Here is a 21,095-nt window from a genome sequence, read left to right on the forward strand (position 1 = left end):
TTTTGGTTTTGGCCAAGAGCTTTAATTCTGAGAGCTATAAAAGGTGTACTTACACTTTAAAAGTTTCTGAGTCATCTCTGTTTTTATGCATACTTTATCATCCTTTTCTCTTAATCTAGGTTGTTTGTTAAAGTCTAATTTATTTTTGTTTGTGTTTTGTCATTGTTTTGAGACAGGGTCTCAACTGTTACCAAGCTAGCCCTGGCTTCCTGAGTGCTGTGATTATCCAGGTCTGAGTTCTAGGCCCAGCTCGATACTGTATTTTCAAGTGAAATGTTTGGCTTTGATTTTAATGAAAGATTATCAGATATTTGATGGACCAAATAGCAAAATATTTCAATATGAAATGAAAAATGTCAAAGATTTCATTTTGAAGTATTACAAAGACCTTTAAATGATTTGTAAATTGAAAGGGAAAATGAAATTGCTATTCTTTTTTTTTTTTTTTAAGATTTATTTATTTATTATGTATGTGAGTACACTGTTGCTATCTTCAGACACACACCAGAAGAGTGCATTGGATCTCCATTACAGATGGTTGTGAGCCACCTTGTGGTTGCTGGGAATTGAACTCAGGACCTCTGGAAGAGCAGTTGGTGCTCTTAACCACTGAGCCATCTCTCCAACCCGAAATTGCTATTCTTTAAAATAATGAACAGTGACACCATCAGGGTGTCACAACAAAAGCCTTCTTAAACTAGGTGGGATGATGCTCATGCTTTGAAGAGTCCCTGAGCACAGCTGACTGAGGAGACATTTAATCAGCCTGCTGTCAGCTACCCCGCCTCCCCTGGTCATCGCTGTGTGCTCGTTGGGTAATCTGAACCAGACATTCTAAAGCTAGCCCTGTTGGCAAGTGCTCCTCACTCCATTTCATCCCAGCCTCAGGCAGGAGCCTTGGGTTGAGGCTTGCCTCTGGAGGGGCCATTCCTCAGTTTATACAGCTGCAGTAGCATAAACCCTTTGGGAAGTAACAATGATAAATTATGTTTAACTGAGTCTGGACCAAGGCAGTGCTTTGAATCAAGTTTGGAACACTAAAGAGTAATATTCACTGTAGATTTTCTTTTACGTTTGGTCCTTAATAGTTTTGTAAAATTGGCACTGGCTGTGTATTTATAAGAATAGTGCGTTAGGAATACCAGTCTATGTTTAAACTTTACATAAGTGGACTCAACTGGTGTTGTATTAGTCTGACACGAAATATGGATATTTTATTGTATATACTATGGTATTAAGTTTATTTTCCTGATTTTAATTTGCTTAGAATTAAGAAAATTCATATGAGTGAAATTAAGGGAGGTCAACTTTGGGCCGTTGGCTTAGCAAGGAGCACCTGCATGTGCTCAGCCCTTGTCTGTTCGAGATAAGATTTCTTGGTTAGTCTGGAATTCACTGGTTTCTGGGCGGCTGATGGCCGAGCAAGTGTAGTTGTTTCCCTATCCTACCGAGCACTGTGCTGGGGACCTGAACTCAGATTCTCATTCTTAGCGTTCTGGGTTGATCAGTCTCAGTGGTCTGAACACTGACTTAAAAAATCCACTGCACCTGAGACCGTGATGGAAAAGTGTTTAAGTGTATCATCATGATTCTCAGATTTGAAATAAAAATGAAGGAAGTGAGGAAAAATAATCTTTCAACTGTATAGCATAAATGCGGTTTTACGTTTCAGCATTTTCGTTTTGTAGCTATTATTAGTTTATGATGTTACAGAGAAAGTTGAAAGTAAAACAAATCCAAATTGGCTTATGGTTTTAACGTTAATCCCTTTTTCTGACTTTAGCTTGCCAGCTGGTCCTTCCTCCGGAGATTTGACTACAGCCTGTACCCGATCACCTTCCCAGGCGACAGCGCCGCGGACTGGAAGAAGCTCTTTAAGCCCTGTGCTTCCCAGAGGCTGTTCTTGCCAGTGAGTCGTTTTCCTTCCCAGGGCTTCATTTCTATCTCTTTTTAAATTTGAAACTTAATTTTATACAGAACATGTGTTAGTCAGGATTTCTGTTGCTGTAAAGAGACACCATTAGCATAGCAATTCTTACAGTGGTAAACATTTGATTGGGGCTGACTTATAAGTTTAGAGACTTATTGCATTGTCATCATGGTGGAAGCGTGGTGGCTCACAGGCAGACATGATGCTCGAGAGGTAGCTGAGAGTTCTGTACCTAGACCCTCAGGTAGCAGGAAGAAGCAGCCACCGGGTCTGCCGTGAGCACTGGGAACCTTACACACCTCTTCCAACGAGGCCACACCTCCTGACAGTGTTACTCCATGGTCACCAAACATTCAAATCTATAATCCTATGGGAGGGAGCTACACCTATTTAAACCACCACAGAAGAGTTTCTGAATAATTACATATAAGCCTCGTTAAGTAAACAGGCACATGTCAAATATGAGAAAGAAATTTCCATAGAGCAAGTCCTAGTGATAATAAAGACAATAAAAACGGAAACGGCTGTGGCTCTGGGTCAGTGCAGGGTGAATCTGATCCTCAGCACTGAGAAACATGAGCTGCCTTACCCGAGGGGATGGATAGCAGTCAGGTCTCGGTCTGCAGGCCCTCGGCTGCATGCACAGCCAGGGAAGTCAGACCGCTGCATCCCTGATGACATTTCTGTCGTGGCTACCTTCCCTTTCCTGAGTGATGCCTGAATCAGATGTAAGCTCTGGGGCAGGAGAGAGCAGAGAGGAGCCATTTGCTTACTAGAGCTCTTTGCTGAGGATTTTGGGTAACAAACCCCAATCTAAAGGTACCATAAGTTTGAGTTGATTTGACTTAAAATTTAAAATCCACAGTTATTTTTCTAAGTCCTGACATCTAAAATTCTTGTGGTATACTTGTGTATTTGCTTATGGCAATGAAGATACTCAAGGCAGAAGCATAAGTTCTGCTAGGTGTGGTGGTGCACACCTTTAATCCAGCACAGAAACACACAGGCAGAATCTTTGGGAGTCTAAGACCAGCCTGGTCTACATAGAGAGATAAAGACAGCCAGAGCTACATAACAGAGAAACCCTGTCTCAGAAGCAAACACACACCAAACAGAACAAAGCTGTAAGTTCCTGGAAAATATATGAATTATAGAAAAGCATCTTCAGTTGCTGCGTAAGAGGGTCAAAGCACGGGAGTAAATGAAGAATATAGTTTATTATGCCCAAGTAATATCAGTTGTATTTAAGCTGTGATTACTTTTGTTATTTGAGTATTTCTTTAACATTCCTTGTCAGTTATGTGCACACGTGTATAGGAATGCATGTGCATGTGGGAGTCTTTGGAGCTCAGAGAGGGCACAGGATTCCCTGGAGCTGGAGTTAGCAGTGCTGTGCATGGCCGGATGTGGATGCATGGGAGCTAGAGGCTGGGTCCTCTGCGAGAGCAGGAAGCACTCTTAACCATTGAGCCATCTCTCCAGCCCTGTTGGTTGAGTTTTCTATTTGTTTTCAGATAGGGAGATCTCCTGTAGCTAAGGCTGGCCTCAAACTTGAGGTGATCCTGCCTCAGCCTCCTGTGTGGTGGGCTACAAGGCCAGCTTTCACATTATGATTCTGACAGTCAAGTTGGCTTCACCAGTGATCTTGGATGCTTGCAAAATTTGGATCCTAAAATCTTTCTCAAATTTCCTTTCTGCTGTTAAAACACACATGAAGACTTTGTAAGCTTTTAGTAAGAACCTTATTATTTTTTCAGGCAGGGTCTTACTTCATAGTCCTAGCTGATCAGAGCACAAAATGCTGTACTAGCTAGTCTTGAACTCAGAGATCCACTTGACCCTGCCTTCTAAATTCTGGGATTGAAGGTATGGGCCATGATGCCAGGCTTCATACGAGTCTTACATTGAATTATTGCAGTGTCACAGCTCTTGACTGCGTGACGGCCTTTTTTTTCCTGTCAGCTGAAGTGCTGGTTACATAGCAGTACATTGGAAAGATGCAGGCTTCATGTTGTCATGGAGCTTGTTGTCTGATGGGGGATGGTCAGGGAACAGGCAGGTAGTTACACAGGTCCGTTACCGGCAATCATCCTGGTGAGAGCAAGGCATGAAGGTGTGGATTTCCCTGCTACATAGTGTACTTAAGAAGTTTAACTGCTGATGTTTTGAACTGCATCTACTGGATCATTTGCATGCGACTGGGCTAAAGTCCTAATGGACTTTTAAGCCTTTAGTTATCCTTACACTGTACTGTTACTTTCTCTTTTTAACGAGGTTTAAGTAAATTGGTACTTTTCTCCCCTAATGATAAACTCTTACTGAGCTACCCTTGACGTAGGAGAAGGCACCGGCGTGCCTTGCACCCATACCAGACTCATTCTTCTACTTGGTAACTTGATTGCATGGTCCTCCAGTGTGTGGACTTTGTGGATGGTGTCATATTTCAGATGTCAAAAGGTTGGACACTTCTGTTTCTTTAAAACCTAACCATCGAGCTGTATACCAGGACAAACAACAAATTTAAATTTGCAGGTATATTATTTTAAAAGTTTGTAAGGAAAAATGAAAACTTATCTTTGAAAAAATCTCTGTGGAAGGCACTCTGAAGATTTAAAGTACCACAGAGTCAGTCTTAGTTTTAAAATGAAAGTCTTGCTCTGCCCTTCTTCCTAAGTGTGTGGTTTTGATTTGTTGTTGGTGTGCATAGAAATACGAGTGCAGACTGGATAGCCTGGGCTACAGTTTGTCTCGCACTTAGTAGTGGGCACTGAAGTAGTGCAGTGGAGGGGCTGGGTTGGGGAGACCTTCATTTTTGTGTGCCTGTACTTCGGTGTTAAGGCTCCACATGTGAACCCACCAGAAGTTAGTGTGGTGTGCAGCAAGAACACAGTTTTCTCCCTGACCTGTGATACTTTTTTTTTTTTTTTTTTTTAATTCTCACTGGAAGTGTTGAGGTTTTTATTAGGGCTTGAGTTTCTAGTTTTTAAAAAACTGATGGAAAAATAGCAAAGTATTTATGAATTTTTCAAAAAATGACAAATTTCAGAAAAATTACCTTAAAAGATTTTAAATTAGCGTATCAAGATGTAATTTCTGTTAAATATATTTGTAACTAATTATTCAAATCTCTCCTCATAGTTAATACTGAAAGAAGTTGACTCACTGTTGTATGTCGACACTGATATCCTTTTTTTACGACCTGTTGATGATATTTGGTCATTACTAAAGAAATTTAATTCCACACAAATTGCTGCGATGGCACCAGAACATGAGGAGCCCAGAATTGGATGGTATAATCGCTTTGCCCGGCACCCGTACTATGGGAGGACGGGCGTGAACTCTGGAGTGATGCTGATGAACATGACCCGGATGAGGAGGAAGTATTTCAAGGTAGGTAGTGCACAGCGCAGGCGCTTCACCGAGCTTTCCTTTCTCCTGAACACGTTTGATTTTCTTAAAGCCTAAATTAGACTAGGATGCAGAGATGTTCAGTGGTTAAGAGCTTCTACACTGGACAGTGATGAGATTTTAGCATCCACATTAGGAAGCTCACTACAGCCTGTACTCTCTCCCACAAACCCCAGGGGATCTGAGGTCCTGTTCTGGCTTCTGCAGGCACAAACACACACATAAATAAAAATGAAGCAGTTCTTTAAAAAACACATAGCTGTCGCGTCTCGGCCTTTTGACTAAGATCAAGTGTAAAAAACATAGCTGTGGGGCTGGAGAAATGGCTCAGTCGCTAGCTATACGCACTGCTCTCACAGAGGACCCAGATTCAGTCTCCAGCATCTATGGCTGGCAGCTCACAACTGCAACTCCAGTTCCAGGGGGATCTTATGCCTTTTCTGGTCGCTAAGAGCACCAGGGACTCCTCAGTTACATGTAAGGAAAACAAAAGAAAAATAAATATGTCCTGTGTGTACATGTGTGTATCTAAGATGTGGTGGTGCAGTACTCAGGAGGCGGGGGCAGGATCTCTTTGCCAGCCAGAGCTACATAGATGAGATGTTATCTCACCACCACTCCCATATATTTTATATATATACTAAATTATTTCTTATTACTTAGGATAATTGGAAAGAAGTGTGTTCATAGTGTTCTGTAGAGGTCAGTTCAAGTAGGTCACATCAGATGGTATTTCTCAGAGTGAAGTAAAATAGCAGTGTACCAAGTAGCTCCCACAATCTCTGAACCGTTGATGCAGGAAGCTGTCATCATTTTGTAGCATGGAGAACGTGACTCTAAGGTGACACACAGGGCAGGCTTTGGTTGTCAGGATCCATTCTGCAGCCTATCAGTATGGCTCTACCGTGTCTCCTTAGGAGTGAGTGACTGGGGTGAATTTTGACTGTCTCAGGGGTTTCTTTATCTGTACAGTGGAGGGTGATGTAATACGCCCGTGCTTTAGGCCTGTCTGCTTAGTGCCTTAAATGGTTGCTGATCACCCCCAGGTGACTGCATGAGCACAGCACATATAACATTACTCAGGCACACACACATACTACACAGTTTAACTAAGCAAATAGCCCTACAAAGTCCAGTTCACAGCATGACACCTACTGGTCAGATTTTAAAATAAATGTGAGGTGAAGTTAAGTAAAAACATGGATTTCTGGAGGAAAAAAAAAACTACCACAGGCTTTCCCTCCAATGCTTATGTCTTTATTGTCTAGTTAGGAATAATTAAGCTCTGGGGAACTAAGAGTTTATCTGTATTATATAATTGTATTTGTTTTTCAAGTCTTTTTCAGTGAGTTCTGGCAGATCAGAGTTTACATTGTTTGTCCATTCTATATATCTGTTTAAATCTCCACGTCTTTATGCCATGTAGAATTTTTTCCCCTTTTTTTCCTCCTGTGGTTTTTTTTTGTTTGTTTGTTTGTTTTTTGTTTTGTTTTGAGCTCCTGGCTGTTCTGAACTTGTCTGTCTCCCTCTTCCTCCTGAGTGCTGGGGTGAAAGCCGAGTTCCTCCATGTCAGTGCCGGTGCTGTCTTCAGTGTGGGCAGAGTGTTGCTTGCTGTCGTCACGACTATGCGTCAGCCTTTCCATCAGTACTGTATTACAGGATTCTCTAGAGGAACACAATGGCTAGAATGAGTTGTTTCACTAGATATATATGTAGAGCATATATCCATACTATATACTCACTATATACATACAGGAATTATTAGTGACTTATAGGATGTGCTTCTGATAGTCCAACAATGGCTATCTACCAACCAAGTCTAAGAATCCAGTTTTTAGTGCGCAGGGAAGATGTGTCAGCTGGTCTTCGCGTTGGAATCCTCAGGACGTAGCTGGTAATGCCGGTGAAGGATGGACTTGCCATCAGGAATGAGGTCAAGCCTCCTCCTTCCATGTCCTTTGTATAGGCTGCCAGCAGGTGTGAACCAGATGGAAGCTGAATGGGTCTTCCCACTTCAGATGGTTTCACTAAGAAACCCCCTCCTCACAGGCGTTATTTGCTTGGGTGTCAGTTAATTTCAGGTGAAGTCAAGTTGACCCCAGGAGCCGCTCCCACACTGGGCATCAGCTCCTGCTGAACTGTGGATGCTTTGTTTCGGTGTTCTTAGGTTCTGGGTGGTTCCATCTCCCGGGCCGTAAAGCTTTCTTATGCGAAAGCAGCTTGTCCACCGGCCTGCTCGGCTGCTTGCCAGACTGTTTGCTGATGTCACGCCAGAAGATGGTGCTGTAAGATTCTCTGCTGAGAACTGTTTGACTTCTCACTGACTGCATTTTGAACCTCGTAGAATTATGAATTTAGTATTGCAAAAGAAAGTGGAAATAATTTAACACATTGATTTTAAAACTGGACAATAGAGCTGAAATTCATTACTGTTCTTAAAGTTCTCAGCTTCCTGAGAAGTTCCGCCTCCCCCTTTTCCTGTTTTCTTTCTGGTTTTAGGCCAGCTAGAGACACAGCTCTGTGACAATGTCATTCTTCAGCATTGTCGCACAGGAACTTGCTGAGGCGGCTCTATAGCATTTACTGATTTTTAAGATACATTCATGTACATTTTCCTTCCTAGATTTTCTGTCTTTGTAGCAAATGTTGCCTTGGTTTCCCCTGCTCAGTGACTTTGGGCACAGATTATAAATTTTAGGTTTTTAGCCACTTGGCTCGCAGTCACTTTCCTTACAGATCCTTGGACGTGGCCTCATGGTTCTTACATGCAAACCTAAAGAGAATCTGTGTATAATAAAGGCCAGGATTATTTATTTTCCTGGCTGACACTGTTCTTGCTGTTATGATCATGCAGTTCCAATCTGCTGCATCACAGTAGCAGTAAAAAACAATGAAGCTCTGTTTTGTTCTTTGTATCTCTTACTGCTTGGTAAGCAGGACACTCTGTTGTTTAAACTGTTGGTGTACACTTGTACTTTGTGTCCTGATGGTGATTGCAGCGTTGAATCTTGGTTTTCTTGCATGTTGTGTGCATGTGTGTGGTATGCACACGTTGCATGGATGCAAAGACCTAATGATGTTGAGTGTCTTCTTTAGTCACTCTTGACTGAAGTAATATCTCTTGATGAACTGAGGGGCTTAACCAGTTATGGCTCGGCTCGCCCACTCTGAGCAGCTGCCGTACCTGCCTGGCTTTACCTGCCTCCTGGGGATCTAAAGGCTGCATCTGCACTGTGTGGCAAGCACACTACTCCCCAACTCACCTGCCCAGTGCTGCTCTCCTGGTTGTGAGCCTCGCCTTCAATGGCCGACCTGGCTCCAGCTTTTTTTTTTTTTTTAAAGATTTATTTATTTTATGATGTGAGTCCACTGTAGCAGTACAGATGGTTGTGTGTGTATAGCCTTCATGTGGTTGTTGGGAATTGAATTTTTAGGATCTCTGCTTGCTCTGGTTGACTCCACTCGCTCAGTCCCTGCTCGCTCTGGCCCAAAGATTTATTATTATACATAAGTACATTGTAGCTGACTTCAGATGCACCAGAAGAGGGCACTAGATCTCATTACAGGTGGTTGTGAGCCACCATGTGGTTGCTGGGATTTGAACTCAGGACCTTTGGAAGAGCAGTCAGTGCTCTTACCCACTGAGGCATCTCACCAGCCTCTTTTGCTTTTTAGAGACAGGGCTGCTTTATGGCCATATGTGGCTCAGGGGTGGCTTCCGACTCCCATTAATACTCCTTCCTCAGCTTCCCAAGAACTAGGATTACAGGTATGTGCGATCATACTGAGATCTTTCCTATTTCTTAGAAAATTATGAAAGCTTACTTAACATTTCTTATTTATTAGAAAAAAACTATATTAAGTTAGGATCTGAGTTCTTTTCTTGTATGTATTCTATACTTTGTTATATGTGGAGCAGGTTTTTTTTTTCCTACCTAATGGGTACAAGCTTTATCTCTTGTTTTGTCAGGAAAATAGATGTCTATTCTGATGACAAGCCATAGCACAAAGGTGTTACCAATCCAACTTAGGGAACCAGGATTTATTTGGCTTGCTTATATAGCATAGCTGTAGAGGATTTGTTTAGTTTAGTTTTGTTTTACCAGATAGTGGATGGCTCCTAATAATAGTTATAGCACCAGAAAGTCTCTTCCCAGCATAGATGACAACTTCCTCCTAGCTCCATGTGTGTGATCCCACCTTCAGTTAACCTTCCACAAGGTTGGGTGCAGTCAAGACAGAATTACATGTAAATGGCTCAGAAGGGAGGGAGCTAGCAGAGGAAGTCTCAACTAAGGGGCTCATGACCGTCCTCCTCCTGCTTCTGAGAGGGATATTGTCTTAGTTAGGGTTTTACTGCTGTGAACAGACACCATGACCAAGGTAAGTCTTATAAAAAACAACATTTAATTGGGGCTGGCTTACACGTTCAGAGGTTTAGTCCATTATCATCAAGGTGGGAGCATGGCAGTATCCAGGCAGGCATGGTGCAGGAGGAGCCGAGAGTTCTGTCTTCATCCAAAGGCTGCTAGTGGAAGACTGACTTCCAGGCAACTAGGGTGAGGATCTTATACCCACACCCACAGTGACATACCCATTCCAACCAGGTCACACCTATTCCAACAAGGCCACACCTTCAGATGGTGCCACTCCCTGGTCCAAGGATATACAAACCATCACAGATATGGACAGTCGACAAGGTTGGTGCTCGTTGTCTGATGCAGGCAGTCACAGTACTCTGAGGAGCAGGAAGGCGCCCAGCTTAGAGGACAGCTTTAGGACAGCAGGTGTCCTGCTTCTCTCTCCCTCTCCACCCTATCCCCTGAGTCAAGATCCCTCACTGAACTAGCTAAAGTGGCTGGCTGGCAAGCAAAGTGATCTTCCTGTCCCCTTCCCCTGCCCCTGCCCAGCACTGCAGTCACCTTCCCGCACATTGCTTTTTTCCATGGATACTGGTGATCAGAGTTAAGATTCTTATCTTTGTATATGTACACACAGCTTTATATGTTATGTATGTGCACACATATATGTGCACTCATGAACACACAGATACACACATATTTTATGATGCAGACTGTGTCCTTACAATGGACTCATGTTTGATATCTGTGTGCTTGTGTTAGAGTTGGGGTTGAACTGGTAAGAAGTGCTCAGAATAATGTCTGGCATGTGATGTTTTTTGTTTTGTTTTGTTTTGTTTTCCCTGTCAAAAATCACTCTTATTTTGGAAGTTTAAAGAAAATTATTTGAAATTAATAAATAAAATAACTACAGTTAAAGTTTTAACACTAATAAGCAGTGTGCCTCCCTGGCATTTGGGAGGCAGAGAGAAGCAAAAGCTCATTGGCCATGAGTTCGAAGCCAGCCTGGGTTACATAAGACTGTGTATAAAAAAAGAAAAAAGAAAAGCAAGAAGCTTAACAGAAATAAGTTCATAGAGTATGGAAAATAAAGATAAAAAACCATTGATAAATTTTATGTACTGGTGGTGCTGTAGTCCCCCAAGGTCTGAGAACAGTGCATTGCAGGAGTCTCAGTGAATGCCTCAGTGAGAGGCCGGCTGCTTGGTGATTTGTCCTGGGAAGGTGTGGACAAATCTCTGTGTACACTGAGAGAGCTCCAAGGACATCCGCAGGGACATCCGCAGCAACCCAGCCTCACCAAGCCATGAGCTTTCAAAGATGGCCGTGGCGGTACAGTCTGTAGTCTCTGCTTCCGAGACAGACACAGGAAAATCATTAGTTTGAGGATAGCCCCAGACTACGGTAAAACCTTGTCTCAAGAAACAAAACAAGAAACCACTTTTCATAGCTCTCACTTAGCATGAGTGGGTGAGCTGCCATGCCGCTCTGTGCTGGCCTTTTGTCTGCTTCGTCAGCTTTATCCCTCCTGTCTACCATCAATGCCGCCTTCCCTTCTGGACCAGCAGCCTCCTCATACGCATGGTTGTACAGGACACATGGCTTTTTGTAACTAAGGGGTTTTCTGTTTTCTTTGGGCTTTGCAGTGGTCCTAAGGGAAGAATGGGAGCTGTCATGCTGCCCCTGGAACGTGAATGCTAAAACTTTTCAATGCTTTTATCAACAGAATGATATGACAACTGCGCGACTACAATGGGGAGACATACTTCTGCCATTGCTTAAAAAGTACAAACTAAACATCACATGGGGTGATCAAGATCTGTTAAATATCATGTTTTTTCATAATCCAGGTAACCATCTAAATTCCTTTAATTCTTTACATTTGTAAAACCAATCAGACTAAAAATCAGAAAGCAAGAAACCGTGGGCTGGGGTCAGCACAGTGGTACAGTACTTGGTTAGCAGGTACAGTGTCCTCAGTTCAATCCTTTGTACCATAGGAAACACATTGGTTCGATTTTTGCTTGTATTAATGGTTATCTATATTTTCAGTAAGATTTGGTTGGGAGAAATCTAAATACCATCTATAGTTTTTAAGTGATAGCATAAGTGTCGATTCTGTCGAGTCCTTGTGTGCTTTATCACTCTCCTGCTGCTGCTCTTCTCTTCGTTGTAGAAAGCCTCTTTGTTTTTCCGTGTCAATGGAATTACCGACCAGACCACTGTATCTATGGGAGCAATTGCCGAGAAGCAGAAGAAGAAGGAGTCTTCATTCTCCATGGAAACAGAGGTGTTTACCATGATGACAAGCAGCCGGCATTCAGAGCTGTGTATGAAGCACTAAGAAATGTAAGGCTTGCTCCCCTGAAGTTTTCACTTAAAGTTTACAGTATCATGAGTTTGTAAATATAGTGTAAAGACTTTCCTATCGTTTATTGTAAGGTCACCTGCTCCCAAGATCTGGCTTCATGGTTTGTCACAGGTTCTCGCTCTGCATTTCTGAGCCTGAATTATATAAATTATCTTCTTTTTTTTTTTTTTTTTTTTTTTTTTTTTTGGTTTTTCGAGACAGGGTTTCTCTGTGTAGCCCTGGCTGTCCTGGAACTCACTTTGTAGACCAGGCTGGCCTCGAACTCAGAAATCCGCCTGCCTCTGCCTCCCGAGTGCTGGGATTAAAGGCGTGCGCCACCACGCCCGGCATAAATTATCTTCTTGACACCTAAGAACTGCAATTCTTTTTTCATTAAGATGAAAGGTATTTATTAACCATTATACGGATGTTAAGCTCAGGTGTATCTGTCACGTGTTCCTAAACTCCTTTGATTGGTAAACATCAAAGCTTCCTGCTAGCTTACAATGGTAGCTTCCTCTTGGAGTTGTGATGTTGTGCACTCTAGACTTTGGGGTACCTACCGTCCATGATTGTATTTCCTTCAATTTGTGTTGATGCAGAAGGTGTTTCTGATTTGGCTTGGAACACAGGTACACCTTCGCTCTCAGATCCACTACCAATGTCTTAGGGTAGAGCTTTGGTTTCTTTTTCTCTTGTTTACATGACTTACTGGAAGAAGGTATCTTTGTCATCCTTTTCCCAGCCCAGGTCACCGTTAGCTTACCTCTTCTACATAGTGCATTGTTAGCACATATAGAACATATAATAGATGACATATATCTATATCTGTCTATCTACATATATCACTCATCTGTTATATCATGACAGGGTGAGGACATCCCCACACATGCACTTTACTGTATTCACCTCTCATCCTTCTGATCCCTTCCTCTACCCAGGTAGTCCCTCTCCTTCCATGTCCTTTTCCGCCCTCCCTCCCTCTCTCCCTCTTACCTACCCACCCACGATTCTACCTTCTCTCCCTTTCTCCTTCCTTCCATTTTACCAGTGGGCACACTACTGAGGAAAAAGTAGAGCTGTAGATAAGAGAGCTTCCACGTCTAGGAACCATTAATTGCCTCTTAACTCCTTAAGGAGGGGTGCCACCACTTAAGTCTGTCCCTCCATGACACTGGTGCTCTGCCCAGTCTTGCCTGACCTCACGCAGGTAATCAGAGCCACTAAGACTTTGTGGGGCAGCCCTGTCATGGCTGGAGGACAGTGTTCCACAGAGATCCAGATCTTGACATGCCCATCCCCTCCTTTTGAGAGGTGGCTCATTTCGTGGTGAGCATTCAGCAGCACTCATTCTCAGCTCTGTTACCACTCATGCAGTCTCTGACAGTTGCTCCAACTGATTTCTTCCCATCCGTCTGCATAGCGCCTTGCAGCCATCCTGAAGCAGGCCGGCAGGGAGGTGATTGGGAGGGCTTCAATCGGTGCTGTGACCGACCCTCGGGATAGCCTTAGTTCACTTTATCTCAGCTCTACATCATAGGTAGAACGTGGCCAAAATATAGCTGATGGTTTCTGGCTTGCTTACTTTCTGGACAGTCATGTGCTATAAGAGTGTGAAGAGTCTGCAGTACTTAGCAGTTCTCATATGTATCTCTCCTTGGGCTCTTTTGTGTAGTATGGCCACAAACTTGCCATTGTATTAAGAAACGCTTGAGTTGGTCAGTTTATGTGTAGTGTTCTTTTGCTCAGTTTCAGAAATTTCAGTCCATAGTCACCTGGTCACATTGCCTGTGGTAAAACATTATATCATGATGAGAGCAGATAGCAGAGGAAGCAAGAGAAGGGACAGGAGCAGTCACCGTTCCGTTTCCCCTCTAAGGAATGTCACCATGATTTAACTTCCTCTATTAGGTCCTCCTCCTAAATATACCACCACCTCCCAGAGTCACTCTGAGTGACCTAGGGTCCAGTCTAGCATACGGACTGTCTGGAGGCTTTCTCCATCATCATCATCACAGCCACACTGTACTAAGTCTCTGAGTTTCTTTGGGAAGTGACTCATTTCACTCTTCCTGCTCTGGCTGTGGTGTTCGTGTCTAACTCAGCATCAGCAGTGTCGCTGCGTGGGTTCAGGGATGGAGTGGGATGGACTGCAGGGGAAGGTGCCTGCCCTTTTCTGTAAGTGAGTCTAGCTTTTACTAGTTTCTCCCAGGTGCCTGTAACAAGTTTAGCCATTTTATGCCAGTTTTTCTGCATCCTTTTGCTTCTTGCTTTGTTTGTTTGAGACAGGGTTTCTCTGTGTAGCCCTGGCTGTCCTGGAGCTCCTGCCTCTGCTGAGCGTTGGGATTATGAGGTGTATGTCCCACCCTCCAGCATTTCTCTGCATCTTTTCTGCTCTTGCGTGTGTTCTTCCCTTGGCTTGGGAAGTCCTTGCATTGCCTCTTTCTAAAGTCTCCCTGTCCTCAGAGATTTGCTATCAACCCCTTCTCTAATAAACAGTCATGTTTAATTCACTGATACCACTGGTTAAGTGTACTTCATGTGAGATAGCAAATGGTAGTTGTTAATGTTTAACTGACTGAAGAACTTACTTGGAAAACAATTAAATGTTTGTACTGTTGCCTGTTATATTTCTTCTCTAGTGCTCTCTTGAGGATGATTCCGTCCGTTCCTTACTAAAACCTTTAGAACTGGAATTACAGAAGACAGTTCACACATACTGTGGAAAAACGTACAAAATATTTATCAAGCAGTTGACAAAAAGCATAAGAAACCGTTATGACACTCCACCGAAGGAAAGGTGACTCATGACTGGAGGAAATGGATGAGACAAGCAACGCCTCAGGAGATGTGAAGGAATAGACTGGGAAAGGATTTAGGGAGGCATTTCTGTCTCCACAGTAATCCTCTTTGGAAGAATTAAAGAGCAGTGTATTCATGTCATGAAGAATAAGTTAACCTCTTGTGCTCCAGTGAGAAGACCGTTGGATCTCTGGTATTTTGTAACGTTACTTGATGTCATTCCAGCATTAGTGAAAGCATTGGACAGTGTGGACTGTGAGCTGGGTTGGCTCTTAATCAAGTAAGGATGGCCTGGGAGGGTGGATGGAGAAAATGTACCTCGACATGGTGGAGACATTCAAGCTGTGAGTGTAGCAATAACTTATGTCAGCACTAACCTCACTTTAAAGTGGGAGAAAAAGTTTACAGGAGCAGAAAGGTTCTGTGTCTTAAGAAATGTGATGTAACCAATGTAACCATTGACAATCTACGCACCCGCATACATTTCATCTCTGCTCTACGACATTTGGTGACAATCATGTTTGAGATGATTTGTAGATTTTAAGTAAGCTGCACATTTAAAAATTAGCTGTATGAGAAAGGAAAAAATAGTGAAAACTTAAAGGAGGCATTGTGTGTGTGTGTGTGTGTGTGTGTGTGTGTGTGTGCGCGCGCGCGCGCGCGCGCGCGCGCATGTGTGAGAGTGAGTGAGTGCGTGCATGTGTTGACGAATGAAGTGTGTTCATTTTGTATGTATTAAATTGTCTTGCCAAACCTAAGCTCTAAGATATTTGGGGACATTTTAAAAATCACTTTAAGTGAGAAATTTCAGCTTTACTGGGCATTCTGGAAGCAAAATATATTATGCTGAGAATAAAGTAAGAATCTAATCGCAACACTAACAGGACGGTGGAAAATGCAACGGACCAAATACATAAGCCTGTGAGGTTAACAGTGGTCCATTCAGACTTCCCTTCTACCTCAAGTGCATTTCCAGGATCCTCTTGAAGAGAAAATCCAGAGCCTTACTTTAGGTTAGACAGATGTGGTGGCTGGTTTGGAGGGAGAAGATTTTTATATCTAGCTGTAGAAAAAGTTTTGATTTGGGTAAATGTGCATTTCTTATTTTGAACACCATTGAAGACAATTGCCTTGTTAAACTCTGGAAGAGTGCTCCTTGCTCGTGTTGCCTCGACACCTCACGGACTCTGAGCGGGCAGCGTGTGCTGTCCTGGGGCACGTGCTCTCACGGACTGGGGCTCATGTTTCTTCCTACCAGGTGCTCCTGAGTCCTGGTCTGTCTTCTTTTTCTCTTGGCTTTTTAAACCGTACATGAAGAAAGGGAAGTCATGAAGGAACAGAGTCAGTTGTGGTGATCCGTATCCTCTGGGTTCTGTAGTTCAGCCAGAGACAGGCTGAGAAGGTTTAAAATACCATCAAAAGTATCTGCGCCCATGGGAGGACTTGTGAACTAGCTCAGTACTCAGACAGGTTGAAGGAGCAGCAGCTATGGTTCCTTGGCAGAACACCATTGTAAAGGAAGCTCCCGTGGACGGTGTGCAGTGTAGCTCGTTAGGGGGAACGTGAGGGGGAACCTTATCCGATGGCTGACGTGATGTGAGAGAACTTGCCAAATCAGCCGTCCTGCATCTACTGCAGCTAGGAAGGAGTCTTTAAGACAATTTGTAAATGAAGAGATTAAAAACTGACATCAAAGTAGAGTAGGCTATACCTCAATATTCAGGGTGCTTGCTTTATGTGGTCAGGGCCCGGCAGTACTCAAAATAATGGAAGATGAGAAGACGGAAGAGCCTCGTGCAGCGGCTCTCACTGCTCAGCCTGTCACCCGTCATTATTCCTTTCTTATGTTAAGGTCTCCGGTAGGCATCGTTCTGTGTCCCTGCAGTGAATGCTTTGGTACTTACAAGTAACTAGAGCAACTCCATCATCCCCCGCAACAGCAGCAGCTGGCCTTTGGTTCCATCTCCTCACCAGTCCTTAACCCACTTCCCTGCGTGTCTTAACTGCGCGTGGGACATGATGGTTCTGCTTTAAATGAGTTCCTCAGAAGGATTCGATATCAGCGAGTTACAGAAGCGTGGAAATTATTACGCTATCTTTAAGGTGGAAGTTAGGATGTCACAGTTATTGGCACAGTTGCTAAATTGTAAGTGCTGGTTTTGGACAGAGGAAGCAGTTGGGATTTTTGACAAGAGGGATTCATATGAGTAAGTCCCTTCAGATGCCATTTTCTCAGTAGCTGAAGACTCAGCCCCACGTGTTCCACTGTGATTGACAGAGGCTGTTTAAAGAAAGGATTTGAAAATGCACCAAATTTCATTTGTATGAAAAGAATTGGAAAAACTCTAGAAAGTGTTTTAAGAAACTGCAGTTTTCCTTCATGAAGACGTGCTCATGAACTATGCCACACCTGTCAGTGTAATGAGGAGAACAGATGGGGACTGGCCTGGACTCCCCTCTTTGTGGGCTTGGGAGGTGTGCTGACTACAGTGCCAAAGAGGTGAGGCCTGGAAGGGGTGACTGGAGGAACGCGTGGAGCTCCTCAGCCATGCCAGTGTTGATGGAGCCCGGTTTTACTGCACACAGGCTCCCCCGAGGCTGGGAGCTTTCTGGTTTCTCCAGTGTAGATTTGTTGATGGTATGTGGGAGGAACAGATGTTAAGGAAGAGGAAGTAGAGAAGAAAAGGCAGGTGGAAATGAGTAGTCATGGAAGAGGGATAGAGAGAGAGAGAGAGGGTTAAGAGAATGGCGGAAGGCAGAGTGAGAGGAAGATGGAAGGACAGTGGGGAGACAGGTGCACGTGGAGGAAACTGCGGAAACATGGGGTCCCCTGCCTAGGTCAGTGCTCACTGTGCACTGCCAGAACCAGCCTTGTTTGAGTCATTGATGCTAGGCATGTTTCTTGGTCACCTTGTTCACTGATCCTTTAGTGGTAGTTGTCTTATTTTTCCTTTCCCTGTAGAAACACATATTTTCCATTTTAATGTCCTTTAGAGAAGGTCTGCGAAGGGAACTGCATTGAAATGTCTAAATCGCCCATCGGTTTTCCCTAGCATGATAATGAGAGGCCAGGCTGGCCATTTGTTTGTTTGTCTGTTTGTTTTTAAGTCTAAAAGATATTTCCAGCTTTTATATGAAAATCTCCTCTCAGGGAGTACTGAAATGTTATTAAATAATCCTTAGCTTGTGGCGTTACCTGGAATGGTGGCTGGGACAAGGGGTACGTCTGCTTTTTCCTCAGCGGGGATTCTTTCAGCTGAACTGTTTTCAGTGGACTCAGGAGGACGGGAGACTGGAGACACAGTAAAAGAAAAACCTTAAGGAATCGTCACTGTCAGGACAGAGTGGCTCAGTCATTACCAGCACTTGGTGCCAGCACCCACATGGTGGTTGGTCCACAGCTCTCTGTAACTCCAGTGCCAAGGGATCCAACACACTCTTGTAACCTCCGTGGACACCTAACCCCACCCAGGCAACACACGCGTATAACCTAAAAAAGGAAAGAGCACTCAGTGTCCTCTTCAGTTGCTCGTAATAAACAGCACAAGCACAGCCAACCTCTCTGAGATGTTTTTATAAAGATGGTTGAGCAGTCTTTTCAAAAATGTTTCTGGTTTTTTTGTAATAAAGAAGAAAAATAGAGTGTGCAATATGTCAAGTGTGGGGCCAGTTATCCATTTATTAAGTATAATTTCAAGTGTCTTAAGTAATAATCGCCTTACTGCATTTTAATATTCAATGGAGGTAGACCAAGGTGACTGGTTCTACAGCAGTCATCTTTTTCTACATTGCCAAAGCAGCCCTTCTTTTTTCTAAAGCTTGCTAACTTGTTCTAAGGTTTCTTATTTTTTTAATTCATTGAAGATAAGATTAAAAAACAAAACAAAACCCTGAGTTATATAGATTTAAGACAGCTGTCTAAAAGCTGTTGTTATAAGGATCAAAACTGGGCATGGTGGCACTTGACCTGTAACCCAATACTTGGGAACCTGAGGTACATGCAAGGCCAATGTGGCCTTTGCTGAGATCTTGTCTCAAAAAGCAAAATAAAAACAAAAACCCCCCAAAACCAAAAAAAAGCCTCTAAAAGTGTGTGTTAAATCAAATATGTAGTACTTAGAGAATCATGAGATAATGTGTAATTGTATATTGGCCTGGGCAATCTACAGTTGATTACATACCAGTGTCAGGCTTACTTTTGAAAACTTGTCACCTCATCCCGGCTAACAAGTATCTCCTGGGATTTCCTTAAACTTTTCTATAAATTTACGTTTCAAACAGTCAGGAGCTTTGTAGGGAGTGTCTCAATAATACTGTGAACACCAGATATTTTACTATCAAACTTGAGCACTGATTGCGACCTTTGACCTGTGGAGATTACATATGCAGTCAGACTATTAGAGCATCTTCACACAGCAGACCGTGTCCGCTTCTACGCTTCTACTAAAAGTTGATTAAGAGATCGCAACAGCCTGTATGCCATTTGAAAAGTAAACTGTCTCACTGTGGTAGTTCAGTAGGGATACTTCTATTTGAACTGTTACAAGTGGACTTTTTAACAATAAAAAACCTATAATAGCTATTTTCAGCTTTTGTATAAAATCTCTTCAGGGAATACTGAAATGTTACAAAACAATCCACAGCGTGTGGTCTGGTTCTGGACCGTGCCTATTCGGAATTGAGCAGAGCATGCCTTTGTTACGTGAGTTCCCACCGATACGTGAGAGCTGGGTGGGAGGGATTTCGTGAGCTCTGGATCAGGGCAGAGAGATGGAAATGAGAACTCGGAACAGGTGCAAGGGTTCCCTTCTGCCAAGCAGTTTGCTTGGGTCTGTTGCTGTGCTGAGCGCAGTTGTCTGCAGCTGCAGGAAGGCGTCATGATGAACCATGCTGTGTCGACATTACTGCCTCGAAACTGCTTTTACCTTAAACGGTTTTGGTTTATTATAATGTGAATATCTTTTAAGTCACTTGTGTATCTTGAGACTTCTTAACGGGGAGTATAGAAGTGTAGACTTGGGGTCTAGCTTACCAGTCAACACTGGTAAGATGCCTTGTTCTGTTCTGGAGGTTCAGCTCAGGTGTTCCTTGAGAAACTGTATTGCTGTTACTAAATATGTACTCAATAAATGTTGGATTTCCTCATGTGTCTTAATTTTTTTTTTTTTACCAAGCAAAACTATTTTACAGGCTGAAAAGACGACTCAGCACTTGGTGTTCTTGCAGAGAACCTCCATTCCATTCCTGAAATTAGGATCCTAACACGTAAGAGCTGGCAGGCAGGCTGCTGCACACCTGTAACCCTAGCGCTGCTGAAGGTTACAGGCAGAGCTTGCTGGCCAGGTAGTCCAGCCAGGTGAACTCTGGGCTCAGAGAGATTAGCTTATAGGCCTGGATGTGGTGGCACACACCTGTAATTCCAGGACTTGGGAGACAGGTAAGTGGGGCTCTTGAGTTTGATGCCAACCTGGTCTATGTCATTCCAAGCCAGCTAGGGGCTACACAATGAGATGTTGTCTCAGAACAGTGTGGCGTGGCAGAGGAAGGCGCCCAGCATGAACCTGTGTTTTTGGTCTGCAGTGTGCACAGACATACATACCATGGGTATACACACACACAACATCATACATACCATGGGTATACACACACACAGCATCATACATACCATGAGTATACACACACACAGCATCATACATACCATGGGTATACACACACACAACATAAAGAAAGCTAGAGACGCCGTCTCCAGCACCAAAGGAAAAAAGAAATGAAAGCGCCAGTTTTACAGTCTGTAGGTTGGGCTGCTTGGTAAGGGAGTGTCTCGGGGCAGTCCCGACCTGGCTAATTCAGCAACTGAAAATGCCAGGAACCTCCAGCCCCTTGTGTCCCTCGCCTCTTACCTTGTGAACTTGGTGACAGGTGACAGACAATTAGAGGGAGCTTTTACTTGGTCCGAGAGTTAGAATAATTTTTTTTAAAACATTTTTCAAAGAGCATGAAGCTCACCTGATTGGCTTACGATCATGGAGGTTTGCCTCTAGATTTAAAAATGGCTTCCCTTCGAAGAGGAACGGCCACTGAGAGCAAGCAGTGTGTGAGTTCTGGGTAGAGTGGCTAGGGTCAGAGCCTAGGGCTGGGGAGGTAGCTGCTGGGTGGACGCACACACTGTCTTTTATTTGGCTGCTGAGCATTTGTTATAATTTTAAGGGAATGCTAAATGCCAAGCCTAGAGAAGAATACCCCG

General features: G+C 43.4%; 1 protein-coding gene across 2 annotated transcripts in view; it reads left to right on the forward strand.

Annotated features, from left to right (window-relative positions):
• The window catches only part of Gxylt1 (glucoside xylosyltransferase 1), a 34,081-nt gene extending 14,083 nt beyond the window's left edge, over positions 1 to 19,998 (forward strand). For both annotated transcript variants that reach the window (XM_021183799.3, XM_021183800.3), the window contains 5 exons: positions 1,784 to 1,909; positions 5,069 to 5,320; positions 11,426 to 11,549; positions 11,876 to 12,048; positions 14,692 to 19,998. In XM_021183799.3, the coding sequence (XP_021039458.1) occupies positions 1,784 to 1,909; positions 5,069 to 5,320; positions 11,426 to 11,549; positions 11,876 to 12,048; positions 14,692 to 14,853 (837 nt within the window). In that variant the 3' untranslated portion in view covers positions 14,854 to 19,998. The remainder of the gene's footprint in view (positions 1 to 1,783; positions 1,910 to 5,068; positions 5,321 to 11,425; positions 11,550 to 11,875; positions 12,049 to 14,691) is intronic.
• Positions 19,999 to 21,095: the final 1,097 nt, after the last annotated feature.

The sequence above is a fragment of the Mus caroli genome, unplaced genomic scaffold (assembly GCF_978045245.1).
Source record: "Mus caroli unplaced genomic scaffold, Mus_caroli_1 scaffold_16, whole genome shotgun sequence".
Classification (NCBI taxonomy): Eukaryota; Metazoa; Chordata; class Mammalia; order Rodentia; family Muridae; genus Mus; species Mus caroli.